Source organism: Pituophis catenifer, unplaced genomic scaffold (genome assembly GCF_029215685.1).
Source record: "Pituophis catenifer annectens isolate HBS135680 unplaced genomic scaffold, rPitCat1.0.hap2 SCAF_2, whole genome shotgun sequence".
NCBI lineage: Eukaryota > Metazoa > Chordata > Lepidosauria > Squamata > Colubridae > Pituophis > Pituophis catenifer.
Window position 1 is genome coordinate 110,392,649 of NW_027256882.1, and position 20,555 is coordinate 110,413,203.

At 36.9% G+C, this 20,555-nt stretch overlaps 1 protein-coding gene across 1 annotated transcript; it reads left to right on the forward strand.

Moving 5' to 3' along the window:
- Positions 1 to 6,619: 6,619 nt before the first annotated feature.
- On the forward strand, positions 6,620 to 19,614 carry BOD1 (biorientation of chromosomes in cell division 1). Its single transcript, XM_070937360.1, has 4 exons — positions 6,620 to 6,924; positions 12,407 to 12,531; positions 17,332 to 17,534; positions 18,785 to 19,614. The coding sequence occupies exons 1-3, from the start codon at positions 6,733 to 6,735 to the stop codon at positions 17,531 to 17,533; spliced, it is 519 nt and encodes a 172-aa protein (XP_070793461.1). The 5' UTR covers positions 6,620 to 6,732; the 3' UTR covers position 17,534; positions 18,785 to 19,614.
- Positions 19,615 to 20,555: the final 941 nt, after the last annotated feature.

A 20,555-nucleotide genomic window follows, 5' to 3' on the forward strand; every position in this document is an offset into this window, starting at 1 on the left:
TAGTGTAGAATTAAAAGGTCAACTTCCCTTGTCCAGATAAATAATGATTCACTGTTCACATACACTGCTTTTCTGATCAAATCTTGCATTTAGATCAAAAGTGTGTGTGTGTGTGTGTGTGTGTGTGTGTGTGTGTGTGTGTGTGTGTATAACTGTATGCCTTTTTATATGACTATATTATTTCCCCCCTCATTGCTACCAGATGGTATAGGGTAGCTTGCAGTGCTGCTCAGGGCCGCTGAATTTTAATCAGGCACCAAGGATGGTGTTCACATGTAGAATTTTGCCCCTTGCCACCTGCTTTAATCCTCAGAGGAGATGTTATTCTGATAGTTAAAGGTGTACGTTTAGACTGGTGTTTTATCCACTACAAGCTTCAGGCACAAAGATATGATTATTTCTACAGTATAAAAAGGCCTGAAAGGAGAAATTGCTGTCAGGAAACTGCCACATCCAGGGATAGACAGTGCTGTGTTGTGCACATGAGTGAGCCCAGCTTGAGCACATCACTGTTACAAAGAGGGTCTATTTATTTTATTAAACAGAACCCCCACCCCCAAAAAAGGAAAATAATAAAAAAGGAAAACAGTAAGAAAAAAGAAACCAAAGAAAAAATATAGTATAGTACTTCTCATACATGTACAATATATAAATTTTGCAAAACAGTTTCAGTAAAGTTCATTACCATATATAATTATTCTTATCCATACAGAATTTGCATCTGTAAGCAACTCATTCATAAGTCATGAGTAACATCAGGTCTTTGATTCATTGAATAATTTGGGCTCTAAATTTCTCTTTTTAATGCTGAGAGACAAGTGTCTTAGCAATAAGAGGGATGAGAAGAATCCATTTCCATTGTTCAACCATCAATTCCCACATAATAGGTATGTAGTTCCAAATAATACAGTTGTACAAAAGTATCAGACCCCATCTAAAAACCAAAGTAATATGTGCAATGACTCCTTCCCAGTTTTTAATAATATTAGGCGATTGCAAAAACATGTTTTAATAAAGTATTATTCTTATTCTATCTCCAACAACATGAAGATTTACTCCTCTCCTTGGAATGGGATCAAATCTTGAATAAGCTATATTCTAAGATCTACTGATTTGTTTTAATTTAGATGTTGAGATTGTTTCTCACTGTTTGGATAAAATGGAGCTCTCCAATTCTTTTATTTTTATTTATTTGTTTATTTATTTCGTCGAGCATGTTTTAGATAACGGATATAAGTATAAACATGATTATGAATACATGAAATGGATATGAATAAAAGGGAACATTAGGACAGGGACGGTAGACACGCTAGTGCGCTTATGCATGCCCCCAAAGACCTCTTTCATTATTTAAAATTTGTATCATATTGGTTTAAGTACTTATAAAGAGTAGCTGATATTTTTTATCTTATAAGATTTAGTAATTGCTTCTAATAATGTAGGTGTCTCTGAAGTTCAAAACGCTACTGGATGAAATTGAGATTTTAAGAGTTGTAAAATAGATGCATAATATTTAACTTTCCACACAGAAAATGATTAAAACTCATCATCAACATCCAATAATTGATCTAAACTAACTGTCCTAATCTTTTCCATAACAGGCATTTTAAAAACAATTTTAAGGTATCGTCCTAACCTATAGAGTCAATTCAATATTTTTTTAAAAAAAAATTCAAATTTCACTATTTTTCAATCGATATTATAATGACAGGAGATACATTTTTATAACTCCTCCAGTGCTACTGTTTAGATTGAAAATGCTTGGAAATAAATATGCATTTACAAGATTTATTCACTTTCCAAAGTAAAGACTTCATTAACTTTCTCTTTCATTCACAGAACTGTATGAAAGTTCTGTGACCAACTCAAAGTCTAGCTTGTTGGGGTAGCTTTGAGTTCCAGAAGAATCAAGGATGGAAGGAAACCACCCATGCAAAGAAAGTTTTCTTTAAGATGGTGCTGAAATAATACCATTCCCATCCAGTTTCACTATTTCCAGCAAGGCTTTATCCAATCCTATCTTGGTGCTCTTCGCAAATGTCTTGGTCATCTTCCGCTCATCCAAAACCCATGAGAACCATATCATGTTTTGAAATTCATCCCTTTCTCAGAGCTCTCTCTCTTTGGGTATTTTTCCACAAGCTATACCGCTGAAATCTTCCACAACAAACCTTCAGTGTCTATAGCAGACCTTGATCAAGTCTCATGTATTCCATCTTTGTAAAGCTCAGTTCATACTTCACGCAAATTCATAGCTCGAATTGGAAAGGGTGTATGAAAGAAACCATTACAAATCAATAGAGTTACATAGTAATGCTGGTAGCAATACAGCCACCTCATAGTAGATTATACTCTGCTTTTAGAAGGCTGAAGTAGTCATTGAAAACATAGATATTTCAAGTCATGTCAGCCAGCCTCTCTTCTAATTGTACTCTTCTACCTCTACTACAAGATTTTGCAACTCAAATACATCAGAATCTGTCACAGGACAGGTGACATGATAGGTTTCATCATGCCCCTCTTAAAAAAAGAAGTATCATGCTTTGATCTGTACCAGCCTTTCTAGGCTCTATTTAGTCGTGTAGAAAATGGTATTTAAATGGGAAACATGATGTGACAGCACATGACAGCACATGAATTGAATTTCTGGGGGGAAAAATAACTTTTAATTTTGTAGCATTCAGCCTGCAATTTGATTTCTGTTATTCCTGCCCTTTGCCCTGCTGATTTTGCAAGTGGGGAGATTTTAAAATTCTTGGTGATTTTGACACAGTTTCAGCTTTCTGTGAGGATTCCTTTGCCAATAACACCAATTCCTCCAATTAAAGTTTTGTTGACCTTAAAAAGCATCTTGTAGAAGAACATTCTTCTGCATTCCTTCTGCACCAGAAACAGACATACAAGTAAAATATCTACAATTTTTACTACAAAAGGCAACAATTATCTTTCGGGGGGGGATACATGCATCGGTGTCTACAGAGGGGCAGAAACACTGAATGTAGGTGATGAGGTCACCTGGATTCCTGTTTGATGCAGCTTCTCCTTTGCATACAATTTTGCCTCTGTTCCTCTATCCAAAATTTTGACTCATCCTGGAAGGATAAATGATTAGCATTGCTATGAGGACTGAGAAATGTCAGATTTGCCTTTTGCTTTGAAACAAAGCATTCCGCTTCGATAGTTTTCACTGTACACATACAATAAAGATATTTTGGTTTTCTTATGTTAAAAACCTGAACAATGGCATTACCAGCCAAAATAACCCACTTTTGCATTAAAATTGATCGGACTGGCAAGTAGTTCAGTGTGCTGTAAAATGGAGGTGTACGCCCTTCTGTTTGAACATCCTGCCCTTTCTTTCATGCATAGACACCCACTGCTACAGACTGCAGATTTTTAAAAAATATGTAATTACTAGCCGCCATTCAGAAATGGGTATATATGGGCAATGTCCATATGTGCAAAGCTTGCTATGTTGTGCAGTTGGGTGGGTGTCTGCATTGTATTTGTCTTGTTCCTGCAGCAGATTTTCAGGATTGTTCTCGTGGATTAGTTGCCATGCAACAAGTGCACAGTCATACAGCTCGTGATCATCTGCCTTCCCTGTGGTAATCTGAGTAATGTTAAAATAAAGATGTGGTTTGCTTATGGAGTGGCTGGGTGACTTGCTTAACATCTGTGTAAAGATGGCATCTGTGCCTGACAATTGGAAGATTGCCATTATTGTTCCCTTGTACAAAGGGAAAGGTAGCAAGAATGAATGCAAAATCTTGGGAAGAGCTGGGTGTATCTTAGCCTATTAGGTATTTGGGGGGAGATGTTTGGCAGAATTCTGACTGAAAAGATAAAAGAGGTGACAAGGAACAATACCAGGGAAATGCCATCTGGCTTTATGTGTGTATCTTTTTTATATAGTTAATAGTGTGTGGTTGTATGAGTATATAAATGAATTGCAGCAAGTCAAATAGCAACAAGAAACATAAAAAACATTGTTTGGCTGAAAAATGTTACACGTTATTCATAGGGCAAGTTGATAAGTAGATGTACATGAATGAAGTGTATACTAAAATAGTGAAACAAGAATTTTCAGACGTGCAAATGCTGGTCAAAAGGTGGTAGGTGGTGTATGGTTTATGTAGAGATAAATGAATGTAAATCAAAAGTAGGACAACCACTGTTGAAGAACAGACTTCTATTTAACTTATTATATGGAAATGATATTTGGATTTCTCAGGGGAAGAAAGGAAATTGAACTTACGTGTGTATGAGAGAAAAGAAGCAAATCTTAATGCTTCATATCTCATATCTTCATTTCACTTCACCAGGTGCCCTGGTGGCATAGTGGTTAAATGAAGTATTGCAGGCAAACTCTGCTCACAGTCTGGAGTTTGATCCTGATGGAGCTCAAGGTTGACTCAGCCTTCCATCCTTCTGAGGTCAGTAAAACAAGGATCCAAATTGTTGGGAGCAATATGCAAATAAAGCTGATATTGTAAATCACCCATGGAGAGCTGTAAAGCACAATGGGATGGTATATAAATCTAAATCCTATTTCTATTATTATTTCTTTGGCTCATTGTTAACGCTTCTCTGTACATCGTTTATCCTGAAAGGCATGATAAGTATGTATAAATGCATGTAAGTTGATTGTGCCATCAAATCAATGTTGATTCAACAGATTTTTTCCAGGACAATCATCCTCAATCTGGTCCTTCAGGTCTTCCTGAAGGCACCCATCATCACTGTAACTGAGTCCACCCAGTCGACACTGTTTGTCATCTTCTTTTCTTTTCTTCCACCTTTCCCAGCATTATGGTTTTCTCCAGGGATCTGGGTCTCCGAATAATGTATCCGAAGTATGATAATCTGAGCTTAATCATCTGTGCCTCCAGGGAGAACTCTGGGGTGATTTATTCAATGGTCCATTTGTTGGTTTTCTTGGCTGTCAGTGGTATTCTCAGCAATCTTATTCAGCACTAAAGTTCAAAAGTGTCAATATTCTTTTTATCCTGCTTCTTCAAAGTCCAAGGCATATACGTAGAATTGACTAAAAGACAAAAGGAACCACATTGGCTTTTGTGTGGCTTTGAATACTGTAGCCCCTTCCCCCAACTGTAAAATGTTTCTCTATGCTGCTTGAAATTAGGGCTACAAGAGAAAAGGCTTTGTCAATTGCAACGCCTTGGTGCCCCCTCATGGCCAGTCTATAGATCACACTTTGCAGCCTCTCTATAATTGACATTATACTGAATCTGAAGTGTCCTCAAATGGCCATATTAGCTGGAGAAATATTAGTTATAATCCAACACATCTGAGAGGCATCAAACTCGGAAAAAGTGGTTTAAATTGAGAGAAAAATAACAATCAAACAGTGGAAGTCCCGAGTTCAAACTGAATGCATAAACTGCCAAGACAAGTCCTCCCAACCACCTCTGTTTATTTGTTCATCTTTTGGAAGCTGAGGTGGATAAAGAAAAATAGGAAATGGTGTAGCAAGAGATGAAAAAGAAAATATTTAGGTAGCACCTCAGCTAGCAATATTTTGAACCAATGCCACACAGGGATATTACTCAAAGCTTTGATTTCTATGTTAGATGCATTAAGATGTCAATGGAAGATTGTATACTCATCTGTCTGCTATTCCATGGGGCACTTAATGGGAATTTTATCAAACTTCCAACAGCATATTTCTCAATTGTCATGAAAAGGCCAAGTGTCAAATCTTTCCCACACCGTCCTGCAGTAAATTGTGTTAATTTGCTCAGCGATTTTTCCCTCGTTCATTTGGTGGGGAAAACCCCTAGATTGGTACCTTTAAGAAATGTTATTAGAGAATATAATGTACTGGTAGTATCCTTTATAGTGTGTGAAATGGCAGGCTGGGCAGCTCAATTGCTACCTTGTTAGTGTCTCTCCAAGGTGTCTTCCACCCTGATGACTGCCAATTGGATTTTAGTCATAATATTGTTCTGGGCATATCTGTACAATATATGAAAGAGTGCAAGGATGATTCTTCTGTCCACTGATACATTCAAGGGAGTGTTACGCATTTTGGGTATGCTAATATGTGCTGTTGTGTGTGCTAATATGTGTGGCCTACTAATGAAAACTACACTTCTGTAGCTTCGGGTTGCTTCAGCACATTCAATAAAATAGAGCAGAGCTATCTGCAAAATAATTTTATTAATACAACGCGAATTATCTCGACAGATCGGCAAGTGCTGGGAGGTAGGCAGGACAATAAGCGGTGCAGAGTTCTACAGTTAGTTCTAGTAATGGACTACAACTCCCATTATCCTTATATCATTCCTCTATCTAAGGCGATGATGGCTGTCATAGTGTAACACAACTCTTTTAAATGTGGTGGGACTCGAGCTTTACAAGCCTATTTCTCTGCCTCCCTGCAGTCCCGAAGCTCTTCCCCCGCGCTGCATCAATGCAAACACCCCTCCCTTTTCTAGCCAGACCTGCTCCTACAATACCCAGCATCCCCGCGTCTCTCCCTGCCGCTGGGTTGTAAACGTAATAAATACGCGCCACGGTCGCCTTTTCCTTGACAAGCCTACGTGTCCCAACCTGCGGCGGGAAACCGTGATGCAAAATGCCTGCGACCACCGAATGAACGGCGCCAACAGCTGCTGCCGTCCCCACTCGTGCTGTGGCCGCCGCCGGCGCCGCCTTACCTCCTGCTGGGAGTAGAAGGGCAACGGCCGCGGCGGGGGTGGGGGTGGGATGGCGGAGCCCGGCGGGACATCCTCAGGCGCGGGCGGGGCTGGTGGGAATTCCTCGGGGCCGGGCGGGACCGACCCGGCCTCGCTGCCCCCCGGCGACGCGCAGCTCATCGCCCTCATCGTGGGCCAACTCAAGAGCCGCGGCCTCTTCGACGCTTTTCGCCGGGACTGCCTGGCCGACGTCGACACTAAGGTACCGCTGCTTCCATTGTAGGGAGCTTAATAACCCCCTTCAATAATCCGATCCGGATTTGGTGGGGAAACAGGGACAAAAGAGCGCTCCAGTTGCCTCTGCCGGTAACAAAGGGCTGTGTTTTTAGCTAGGCTCCTCTGTTGATTTGAATGTGGACATCTTTTCTCCTCCACATCTGGACTGATCGCTGCACAGCCATGCTGTGTTTCCCAACTAGAACTAATCCAGATGGGGTGCTTGTAAACGAACCATAAAATAACATTGTAAGCCCATTGGGAAGGTGAGCTTTTTGTCCTCTTTCATGGGGCCGCTCAGATTCTTTCAGTGTTAAGTCACTAATGAGACTTAAAATAAGGGACATTGAGAACCAGTGTTCTGGATGTGAGAAATTACTGAACTTTGTATCATGTTAAGGAGCAAGAATATACGACATTAAATCCTAGGTATTAAATTATTATAATTTCTGTAGCCTGGCAGCATATAGGATCAGACGTCTTAGTGTTCTTTCTGTGCAAAGTAAATTTCAGTACAGAAATCACTGCCTCTATAATAAAGGACTGAAACTGCTAATTTTGTTGGTAAAAGTTACCACATTGTTAAACTACCTGTGCACGTTCTTGCTTGGCATTTATACTGTAATATGGATGGGGACACGGTGGCTCAGTGGCTAAGACGCTGAGCTTGTCAATCAAAAGGTCGGCAGTTCAGCAGTTCAAATCCCTAGTCCCATGTAATGGGGGAGCTTCTGTTACTTATCCCAACTTCTGCCAACCTAGCAGTTTGAAAGCATGTAAAAAATGCAAGTAGAAAAATTCCCACCTGGTGGGAAGGTAACGGTGTTCTGTGCACCTTTGGCATTTAGTCATGCCAGCCACATGACCACAGAGACGTCTTCAAACAGTGCTGGCTCTTTGGCTTTGAAACAGAGATGAGCACCACCCCCTAAAGTCGGGAACAACTAGCACATATGTGCGAGGGGAACCTTTACCTATGGATGGGGAAAGATAAAATTTTGTAAAGTTGTCCTCTTATTGTAAGCAGCCAAATAAGTTACTGTGTATTTAAAGCAACGCATTAACCTTGGGTTCATAGTTATTTAATTAGATTAGTGAGTTAATTTGTATGTTGCCAAATCGAAACAGCTTCAAGGCAGCTACCAGAATATAGAAACATAGAAAATGGATGGCAGGAAAAGAGCCAATCCATCGAATCTGCGCTTTGAGTTTTTTATTTGTGTTTTTATTTATTTTATTAATTTATTAATCTCATTTGATAATAGACAAGTATCCCAAGCATGTTTAAACTCAGTTACTGATTATTGGCCCACTACTTCCACTGGAAGTTGGTTCTAAGATTCCTCTTCTCTTTCTGTGAAGGAATACTGTCTAACTCTAAACATCAGTTAGAGCAGCATAATAAAACATCTTGTTTATTGTCCAACAGCTTAAGGAACTTAATAAAACATATGCAAAAGAAATAGCCGACAAAATATCAAGAGTAACAACTAACATTTAAAATCTCCGTAATAATATCACTATCCAAGATAATTATAGAGGGCTTTCCCATTTTTACTGCTTTCTGGAAGCCTTGCATTAGTTAATTATTAACTTATTATAGGTATAACTGTTGTTGTTTTGTATTATAGTTGCTCCTTAACCACAGTGCTTAGTTTTGACCTTTTGAAAGAAGTTTAGCAAGCTATGATGTTTTTAACAGCACTTGCATGGGGAGAGTGCATGGGATATGATATTCTGCATTTAGTACTTCAATCTTTACGGGGTTAATATAACTGAATAAGAGTTGTATCCCTAAATAATACTGTCTAAAATCCCAAAGAGAGAGATGGACCAATGATTTAACTTATATAACACAGCAAACTAATATATCTGAACTGGAACATTTTAGTTTCAAAGACCCTCGTTAAGCCTAAAACATTTAGTCAGATGAATGTAATCAATAGGACATTGTTAAAGAATCTACTTTAAATCCTTGCACTGGCTGTGTATACACTACATGATCCCCATTACAAGCTCCTTATTTTCCCTTCTGAGCCATTCCAATAGTAGTTGTATTTATGACCATTTGAAGGCCTTCTGCTCTTTCAGAATCTATTTTGTCTTGTGAAAGCTTTCACTTTTAAGAATTTAGACAATATTTCCTGTCAAGTCCTGATCAGCTGTGATCTTGGTCAAAACCCAGTTTAGGAAGGCTATGTATGTTTGCTGAAAGTTAATATACATAACAAAATACATCAACACAAATAAGCAATACATATTTTATTAAAACTGTACTGATCAGTAAAATAAAAACATATTGAGATTTTAGTTATGGTCAGATGACAAAACATGAAGATAATGCACATTAGGACATCTCATTCAATGCCCAGATCATGAGAATCTAAAAAAGGAGACCAGATATACCCAACAATAGCCCAACCAAATATATGCCTTAAATATATTAGTATTATGCATGACTGTAGAACATGTATTAATCAGAGCACATGACTGTGATATGGCAATGTTTGTGATCAATTTAAATAAAAGATTGGGTTAGCCTAAACATCCATTGAAAAATGATTCTTCTTTCTGATAAACAAATTATCCTAAATGTATTGTCCTAAAGAAAGCATTAGGTTTAATGTCCTATGTCAGTGACTCCCAATGTGTTTTAAGAAGGAAGAAAGACAGAAGCATAAGTATATTCTAAGGATGTAAATTAGCAGAAAGGATTAGTAAAGAATTAAAGGCGATAAGGAATGAAATTTAAATATTATATAAGTTGGATAGCATATACATTAGTGTGTATATTTGATAAAATCCATGTACAATTAATAAAATTTAACAGATTATCAGAGATTGTAAAAAAACTGGAGGAAATTACATGACAGTATTAGTGCCCGATATAATAGGATATGCTTGGGGTTTAAAGTCTTCACCACAAAGGTCTCATCTCAATGCCACCACAGATGGCATTGACATAAGACCTTTGTACATTTACTGTCACACGTCTTCGCTACCAACTATGGGAAATGAAAGGAAAAGATAAACAAAATAGCCCAAAAGAGTGTGGAAAGTTGATGTAAGCCAAGCTAGTAAAAAGAAAAGATCATAGCCGCCTAGATAAGCAAAGGTAAAGCATTGAGCAGAAGAAGAAAAAAATACCTATGAAAGATAGAAGGATTTAATGTAAGCTAAGAGATCAAATACAAGGTCACAAAATTGTTTCATACTGACCCAATAATACCTAATGATTGAATATATATTGTATCATGAGGCTAAAAATCAAGGCAAACAGAAGAATGTAACCTTTATCAAAAAAGATAAGTCGGGCTCTAAAACCTTCTAACAACACAATCTCTAGTCTTGTGATGAACAGTATACAACTTTTTATTACCGTATTTTTTGGACTATAAAATGCACCGGAGTATAAGATGCACCAAGATTTCGAAGAGGTAAACAAGAAAAAAGGTTTTTGCCCTCCCCGGCCCCCAGGAGCACTCTGCAGGCCTCCCAAACCCTCTGCGCATTCTGTTTTTGTGAAAAACAGAATGTGCAGAGGCTTTGGGATGCCTGCAGAGTGCTCCTGGGGGCTGGGGAGGGCAAAAACGGTCATGTTTTTGGCTTCCCAACCTCCCCACATGTCGCGTTTTTGCCCTCCCCAGTCCCCCAGGAGCACTCTGCAGGCCTCCCAAAGCCTCTGCGTGCCCGGTTTTTGGCCTCCCAAACCCCCCGCATGTCATGTTTTTGCCCTCCCCAGCTCCCAAGAGTATTCTGCAGGCATCCCAAAGCCTATGTGCACCCCTTTTTGCGAAAAATGGGACTGTTTTTCTTGAAATCAGGACATGCGGGGGGGGTTTCGGGAGGCCAAAAATGGCTGTATTCGGTGTATAAGACACACCAACATTTCCACCCTCTTTTGGGGGGGGGGGGAAGTGTGTCTTATACTCCCAAAAAGTATGGTATATATTCTACTTCTAGTATAGATAATACTGTTTCCAATTTCTGCTACAAATTTTATTCCCCTCATGGAGTTGAGTCTTCTTTCCTTGAACTACATTTTGTAAACACACTAATAACAGAAATAATGATTGTAATATTTTCTGAACTCCAGATGCAGCCAAATAGCAAAATATAATTGATAAAACTAAAATAAATATTCACCACCTTGTCATTAAACGGCTATTTTTGATAGGATTTTAAAAGATTCTATACAATATCAGTTCAATAGAATAACATATTCTGAATTCTTGAAAATTTTGGAGGAATGATATTCTATTCCATTTGCCCAACATGGTCGGTCTGTATTCTTGTACTTTTAACAATTATTGTACAATAAGTACAAAAACACTTCTAAATGTAAAAATTCAGAGCATATATTTAGTGAACAAATAGCAGGCTCTTTCAGGGTCATACTATAGAAAGTTTATAATCATAAGCTTTAACTCTTTTAATTTATGTTCTCTTCTATCAGCATTATGTAGAAGTTAGCAGATTAGAAGATGCTCAACATTTGTTAAATCGTCTTATGTACTAAAGTTTGAATATATTCTTGAAACTAATCAGGTATTTTTAAATATAAAAACATTGTCATACTTTTATAAAATGAATATTAGAACATATGATTCAAAACTAAATCTTTAAATTCTGGGCAGGCATGCTGGCTGGCAATGATAGAAGCTGGAATCCAGCCATATCTAGAATTTGCATCCCTGCTTTAAAGTTCTTTTGATATATAATTTTCAGAAAGCAATACTGTATACTTTATTTTCCTCTACATGTATCCTTTCTTTCTCTAATAAGTATGCATAACTCTTTCTACTTTAAAATGAACACTTTGCTAATAACATTTTATCTAAAGAAGCTTCACTGTTCTACTATTTCTTCTTGTCAAATGGCCAGCTTTGCTGTCATTCTTCTACTTATTATAGACGGATCCTTTGAATTTTATCAGGAATATATGGGGAGCCTTTACCAGAAATCCTACTTGACAAGAATTTATGTAAATCAATACAGAAGTACTGTATCAGGGAAAAAGATGCTTCAGAGCACATGAAGGCATGAGTTTAACACCCAACTGCAACCGCTGTCGGCTATCTTCTGCAATGAAAAAAGTTTGTTTTAAGAACAGAAACTGACAGGGCTACTTTAGAAGCCTTACATGCTATGAAATATCTTTTTTCCTTCAGAGCTAAGCACTGCATCATCTTATTTGAAGAATATTCTTTGTGTGTGCTGTTCCAAAAGAATGGATGAAAAGCATGCTCTTAACAAACAGAATGTGCCTTAGGACGTATTCCTGTATGCTTCCATGCTTTTCCCCTGCTTGTTTCGTTTTCTTATGTTTCAGTTTGCTGTTAGGCTTTATTTTGTTTTTCTTTTAGAATTGCTTGTCAAAAGTTTGACCAGGATAAATTTTTATCCCCAAGGAGGGCTTTATAAGAAGCCCATCAAGTTTGTTGTATTCATTATGCAATTTTGTTTAGCCAGCTTATCAGAATTTGAGACAGAAAGTGGACAACTTTGTATCTACCCACCTGGATAAGCAAGAATGGAACCCAGCAATGAACAAAAACCAACTGCGGAATGGGCTCAGACAAAGTGTGATTCAGTAAGTAGAAGGTACTAAATATAAAAATTGTTGAAGATAAATAAGCCCTTATATTTTGATAAGAATTAGAAGAAGGTTTCCTGGTAGTTTGTAGACCTTCATCTATATATGTTTTACCTATTGAGGTGTTACTTAGACCTCTTTGCAGTCTGACAGATAGGCTGTGTGGACATTTTGATGGGGTGCAGCTATTTGTGCAACCAAATGGGCAAGGGTTTGCTGCCCTGTAAACTTCTTTAAAAAGACCTGCCTTTTCGTAGGTTCATGCTGTAGTCATATAGTATCAAAAAACCAGCATCTGAAAACTGTTTCAGATAAGGAGAGATGACAGTTTATATGGAAATCCCCATATACTTGGTTGGATTTTCAGAGAGAGCCTGAACATACAGTATATGCAATATATTATATAAATGTAATATAATGGGACATCTGAGCATTCTTACAGGACTCGTGTTTCTAGAGCAAGTGGACACATAATGGAGGATTACAAGCAATCCTTCTTTTGAGGAGAAAACAGCATATTGATAATTTGCAGTATTTTAAATCTCCTCCTCTTTTATCACCTCCAATCCCAAAAAAGACTCAATACTTCTATCAGCTTAAAATTGTACGGTGTACAAAATTGTCCAGCAGAGTGCAGTGGTAACATACATTTTGTACAGTTTCCTGAGTAGTTATTACACTTAATCAGTTCACACAACACAGCATGTGTTCTTTGTAAATATATAGAGAATATCCAGTAGTTTAATTATATCCTGTGGTTTAAGTAAAATTAGATTTTGAATGCCTTCTATAACTTTTTAATATTGTAAATTATTCAGGAGAAATTATTGGAACACATCTTCTGTTTGAAGCATGCAGTGAAGAGGAAATAATGAATTACAATCTGTTGCCATACATGTGCTAAAAATGTATATGTACTTAGTAGCAGATATTTAAAAACATAGCCAAGAAAAAAAAAGAAACAGAATAAGAAAAACTGAAATAAAGTAGAAAAGAAATATAAAAGCTATACAAAACTGAAAAAAAATTCAAAGTAATATAAGATTAGTATTGCATATTAAGATTTGTATCAGTTTAAGACTTTAAAACCATTATGGAATGAAGCCATTGTTCATTAATTTAAAAAGTGATCAGTGTAATATGAATAATAAGAAATAACTATTAACTGAAATATTCAATATAAAAATTGTATATTTATCAAGCTAAAATTAATATAAAAACCTATGTTAAGAAAAACCTAAACTTCAGATGTAGTTCATATCCATATGTAGAATTATAATGCACAAATGTTTTTTGAGATAAATTATGTTATGTATCAAACTTATTTTTCAAATATAAGATTATTTTTAACAAGATGAATACTCCCATAGCTTAATTTGCCATTCTTCTAAAGAGGGACTTATATGTGATCTCTACTAAAAGGCATAAAAAATCTGGGCAGCTGTTGCCATTTAAAAAGCCAACTTAGTGTATTTTGTAAGATAGAAGTTTGGTAATGTTCAGTGAAAACAGTTGTCAGATAAGAGAATTCAGCCTTTAAAGCTGTTTCATTCTGTAATATATCATCTTTCAAAATTTTGAGCTTTACAACAGTGCCAACAGATAGAAAAATATTATTTGACCTATGTTGCATTTCCAGCAATTTTTAGAAAATGTGTCTATCTTGGCAATATTCACTGGAGTAATATACCAGTGGTAAAACTTATTGTGTTAGTTTTCTCTATGTGTAACATTCATTTGTCTTCCATTTAACAGCCATCCTATTGTTGCATAGCAGTTATATAATTTAAATTCTATATTCATTTAATCATATCATCTTCCATTTGTTCAGTTCAGTTTCTAAGTCATATTTCAATAACATCTTCTAAATGAGTCCAACAGATGGTCTAAAATAGGTTTTTCACATATTGTCATAACTCTAACCATTTGCCTTGTTTCTATAATTCCTTTTGAATTATGTTGCTTATTTAGAGGTATTGGAAATAATAAAGTGAATCTGACCATTTAGAAGAAAGAATTTTGAAAGATTTAATCTTTGGGTTTTTATAAGAATTGTCTTGCAGCCTATAAAATTACTACACTTACCAAATTTTCATTTTCTTGGAATTTAACATTGAAACAAAGAAGAATAAATCTGACCTGATTCTTTTTCTGTGTTTAGATATGCTAAAACATAAGTGCCATAATAATGTTTGGTGAAATTCAAAGATGGCACTGATAAAGGCCTGTTTTAAATTCTAACATCCAGACACTCAAAAGTGAAGGACTTAAGGCTCTAACTGGCAATTTTAAAAAATATTTTTTTATTCATTTATATCTAAATGCCTATGAAGATTCTCAGTCATCTAGGTCATGGTTGTCCCAGAGGTGCTTTTTCAAAAGGCAACTGGACTTTCTTTGTTTTGCTGTTGAAGATGTTTTGCTTCTCATTCAAGAAGCTTCTTCAGTTCCCACCTTTATTTTACTTATTTATATCCCACCTTTAATATTTTATAAACTGAAGATAACAAATTACCTGGCCTTAGACAATATAACGTTTGTGGGTAATGTTATTTATTCATATAATGCTGTTTCAGTCACAAAATGCTAACAACTTCAGTTATGCTCTAATTGAAAGTCTGTGTAACCAAAAACAGTCATAACACATATCCTCTGTGAAATAGATTGAAACCCCTATAATACATGCTGCTGAAATTTCTTTTAAAGAAAAATGAAGGGGAAGTGCCACCTCAAACATGTCATCTAATCCCTTTGGAACACCATAATTGGTGAGACCCACATTGGCCCTATTTAAATGAGCCCTTAAAACCTGGGCCCTTGGTTACAGTAATCAATGTTTAACAGTCATTGATTTTTCTGGACATTCTTCTTTTGGTGAGGTAATTCTTTGTTTTTACTCTTTTGTTTTTTACTGTATATTTTGTATGTTGCCCAGAGACATTGGGGCTGTTTATAAATTCAATTGAAAAATTAACAAATGTGGAAGTGATCAGATTACCTTTCTCTAGGAAAAAGGCAGCACACTAACTGAAAATCACCTCTAGGGGCAACAGTGAGAAGATCTTAAATTCACATAGTAAAATTAAGCTGTTACCAGCTGTTTAATGTGACAGAAAGAACATGTTAAACCCATGACTGGAAAATAGTTTTATCTATAGACATATTTAATGTTAATTTAATGTTGGCGTGAATTAAATGGACATTAATTTTGCCCTAGCTTCATGTGCTATATTTTCAAATACAGCGTCCATTGAACCCACCTTGCAGTATAGCAAGTCCTCCAGGCCTCATCTGTATGAAATAAGATGTGGGTGTTTTGTATAAATAGAGCAGGAACACACACTGAGTTCAAAATATAGTTTGGTTTAGTTTATTGACTGTTGTACGGCTTAATCAGGGTAGGGCAAAGAATACAAAGCATTTCTCTTGATTTCTTTCTGGACAGAAAGACAATATAAACAGATCTACAAATCGTTTGCAACACCAATCAATACTAGTTACCACGAATTTATTCCAAGATGCATTTTGTAAGCCATCTTTATGATGTAGATATAGTCAGTTTGGGAAATCAAGGAATTTTTAATCTGAGGCAAACCTTTTTGATATAATAGAATAAATGCTAAGGAGAAAACAGCATCTGTGTCACTAATTCTTAGCTTTGCTTGTTCTATGATTGTGGATATCCTTTTTCTTGTTTCTTGGGACAAATTATGTACCACATAATCCCTTCCTTTTTCATTTAATAAGTTTGCCTTAGAAATAAGATAAATATAACACCATCAATTGAATTCTGCCTGTGTTAATCTTGTGGATACTCAGAGCACCTAGTGATGGTTTCTAGGTATAATTCTGCTACTATAGAAAGCTTGCCCACTATAATAGCAATATTGCAGCCTTTATCTGCATTGCATAGAACTACTATTGCAGTACAAGGCACGACTCAACAAGTAGGAGGTAGAAAAGCATTTGAGCAGATCAGAGTTCATGCCAGATTAGACCTGCCCTTCTGAAAGGCTGAGTGTCAAAGAATACTGATCTTCTTAAGTGCCCACATAGCCTCAAAATAGCAGGTACTGTTAGTTTTCTGCCCAGGAGGTAGGGTCACATTAGGTTTGCAGTTGCATTCCCAAATGCTCTTCAGTGTCTCTGTTTTTGCTTCTTGGCTTTTTGCAGACATGACTTAACCCAACCAGACAGCTGATTCCCTGCTCTCTTTATCCAGCACAGCCTTGAAGCAATGTCACTTCTTGGGTTTTGACACACTGTTCTCAAAAAAGCTCTTTGTCATGTGTTGCAAGTGTTTGTTTTTGTCTTGTGAAAAAAGTTCCCCTATGTCTAGACGTGGCAGAGGTCAGAGCAATTGACAGTGGTAGAAGGCCACCTTTCTCTTCTTCTCTTGTACCAGCCAAAAAGGTCACTTCCCTCACCCACCTATCCTTACCAATGGATGTGCTTTTCCCCCCTCTGCTTTGTGTGAAGGCAGGTTTTTATTTGTTCTTATTTGCATCCCACAAGCACCCTAACACAACTTCTGCCCACGATACTTTTTAAGTGGTTGGGCGACCACGTATCTGTTGTCCATTTTGCAAGCACTCTCGAAAGTGCAGGTTCAGAGCCATCTGGGGTTTCTTTACAAAAGGTGGGGTGCTTCTCCCATGTAAATGCTACCAAGAATGCTGTCATTCTTACCACTCTAAGGCTAATTGCAGTTGACATGATGGCTCCAGAGAGCTCTAGGTGGGGGCTGCAGGGAAGATCTTTGACAGAAGCTGAATGGCTCTTTTGTCTCTGCCCCAGGTCAGGGATGCTGGAAGCTGGAGTAGACAGAATTATTTCTCAGGTGGTGGATCCAAAACTTAACCACATCTTCAGGCCACAGATAGAGAAGGCAATTCATGATTTCCTGGCTGCACAGAAGAAAGAGGATTTGGTGCCAGCTCCTCCTCCTCCCCCAGAGCCTGAGAGTCAGAATCCTTCTCCACCCCAAGATACCTCGTAAGGTCTGGTATTGCTTCATGTCTTTCTTTGCACACATTTGTAATCCTTTTGTGAGCCACCCGTATAAATTAAATAGCCAAAAGACAGTGCCAAAATTACTACAAAAATAAGAACAAGCTGTGACTTTGAAGTCTATAATATTTGTCATTAAAAGACTGCAGTATTGTTCTTGGTCCTGTCTGTTAGTAATAGTACATTTTTTACCAGGCAAGGCAGCAATTTGGTTATTGAGTAGCTACTCAAAGATACAGGAAGGATTGCAGCTCAAATTATCCTTGAGTTAAAGGCTTAATTATTAAGACTCCATTAATCTTGAAAAAACAAAAACAAAGCAAACCAGTCATTAAATATGTGAAGAACGACATAGATTCATGTATAGAGTGCTGTTTCAGCTGAGCCTAAATTATCTTAACTAACCGATTTGGGTAACTTACACAATTGATTAGGAGTCAATAGCTATCTCTCAGGTAGCTCTCATCTTGTAGGACATAGGTTTTGCAGACTCCAGATAGAACATCCCAATGTTGGTAAATACTAACCATTTCTGTTAGATGCTCCATATAACACAACTCGCTATTCTGAATCAAAAATTAATGGCAGTGAATTTGAATGTGCATTGCTTTGTTATCATGAAGTTAGAGATTTAGGGAACCTCTTTTAGAACTTAGAGAACCAGATCTACACTGAGCTCCAACTTGCTCAAACACAGGAATAGGAAATTTGCCTTTTGGTTTTCTTCACCAGAATCATGAGTTGCTACCCTGTAGGCTGCATCATAGAGAAAATCCGGTCTCTACTGCAGAGGGTTTTCTCTGTCTTCACACGTGGTATGCATATAAAGTTTAGTGTGGTATTAAGGACATACCCCTCTCCTTATTTAGACATACAACAAAAATAGATTCTCTTTTAAAGCTACGCCTCAAGCCATTGGAAACCACAAGGTCTTGTTGCTTCTAGGATTCTTTTAAAGGTAAGTCAGATGGCGAAGAAACTCCACTTTTTAGTGTATAAAATAACTGTATTTTAGTCATTTGTCAAGAGTTGCCAAATCCTGATACAACATTGAGAGCACACTCCTTAATCTTTGTTCTGTTATCACAGCATATTAGCACATCAATCTTACCATTGATAAACCGAATAATCAGGTTTATGCTGAATTTAGAGCCTTTCTGTTTGGCTATTAATTAAGTTGAAGTAGCAGCTGGCTTAATGACAGTATAGCAAAACTGATTTTTATCTTTTCCTTTTGCAGTGCGTTTCTGGATTTAAGGTGGCTACAGTTTCAAAACCCAAGCTGACAATTTGGCAACGGGCTACATATCTGCAGGAATACAGATTGTCAGCTATTATCAACTGCGATTGAGGAACAGGGTTGGCAAAAGTCACCAGTGCTTTCTGTTTGGAATGGAGGAATCAACTAGATGTGGAAGAGTATTGCTATTTGCTGAAGTAGCATCTGTTTTGCTATTTCTGTATTTGGGGAATGGCATCTTTTTAAGGAGCCACAGTAGGGGAAAGGGTTTCGGGTGTGATGTTAGTGGATTTGGTGGTATCGGGAAATGTAGCAATAGGAAAGGGTACATTTTTCAGTATGCTTGGTTTCCTTAGAGGCCGCTGTGTCAGAATTACCCAGAAGGTTAGGTAATTGAGCAGTGAGCATGCAAGTATAAAGCAGTTCAATTTACTAGAAAATGATTCTTGGGTCTAGATCATTATTGAATTTAAGTAATACCTCACTTGCAGTGCCTATCCAAGTCTCTTTCAACCACAAGAATTTTTCATAATTGGCTTTTTACCAGTGTCCAAAGCAAAGTCTGTGCCAGATTTCTGGGGGTGATGTCTTTTATACCTTGATGCTCAGTTCCCTTACAGTCTGATCAAAGAAATTGGCATGGAACAAGAAATGGCTTCTTCTGGGGGCTTTGCAGTAGGAGACCGTTGTCTCGTTTGTGACATTCTTCAGGTGCCTGTTCAAAGCTGCTTAGAGAGCCTCAAAAACTCTCTGATGGACATTTGTGTGCAAATATTTGGCAAGCAAATATCTGAACACTTTTAATAATAAAATGTTAGAAAAAATCTCAGTTGTGGAAGTGTTTTTATATATAGATATCTATTCCATCACAATGAACTGATGTATCTGCTCAGTGGTATTTGTTGTCCATTTCAAAGGATTTGTTGGAATTTGAAAGGCTTCGGGGGATTGAATGTTCTGATCATATTATGCTTCCATAAAGCAGTCTCTTAACACTAGTTAAATAAACTAGTTTAATACAATACCAGGCCAATGTGTTAGGGACTTTTGTATTGTTCTTACTCTACAATAAGTATTTGTAATGTTTTATTTCACTTTCCATATTAGTGAAGCACAAGGAGATGTAGAGAAGCCATCAAGCTCTCAACAGTGGTGGAGTCTTTTTAAGGACACTGGATTTAACCTCTTTCAAATCGCTTTTGGAAATTAACTATTTAAGTATCTTAAGACTAATAGGGAACTTCAAAATGACAAGTTAGCAAAATCATCTGGTGTGCTTACCTTCATTGCAGAATAAAAGAAAAATTAACTATAAATCTTAAGATTTAAAGAATTTAAAATAAACAACAAGATGCTAAATAAGAATTTAACTCAAAGTTATAAATGAATTAAGAGACCACACAAATTTGGAATACTAGTGGTTTTGTTATATAAGATTTTGGAAATAATTATATATAAATAGACAACACCTTTGTGGGAACCAAATTGTTTTAAAGTCATGATAGAAATTTGAGACTGTGTGATTTCAGAAATTGGACACTAGAGTGGACTATAGATTCCAGATAGAAAAGGAAAAAGAGGGAAAAACAAAAAGAGAAAAGCCTGCCTTTTCTTTTAGATCAGTATCAGTACTGTTTTTATGGTTTCTGTTTATTTAATTTTTATTTTATATCCCTTCATTGCTAGTCTTTTGGAAATTCTGCAGTGACTGACTCTAAAATTGTCATTTTTAGCTTCCTGAAAGCTGTCTGAAATGTATTTGGAAGTTTAT

Bases quoted from the DNA above. Each gene is read 5' to 3' on its own strand.
- BOD1 (XM_070937360.1), top strand. From the start codon at position 6,733: ATGGCGGAGCCCGGCGGGACATCCTCAGGCGCGGGCGGGGCTGGTGGG. The intron at 6,925-12,406 runs GTACCGCTGCTT...AATTTTGTTTAG, and splicing joins TGGCCGACGTCGACACTAAG to CCAGCTTATCAGAATTTGAG. The intron at 12,532-17,331 runs GTAAGTAGAAGG...TCTCTGCCCCAG, and splicing joins CTCAGACAAAGTGTGATTCA to GTCAGGGATGCTGGAAGCTG.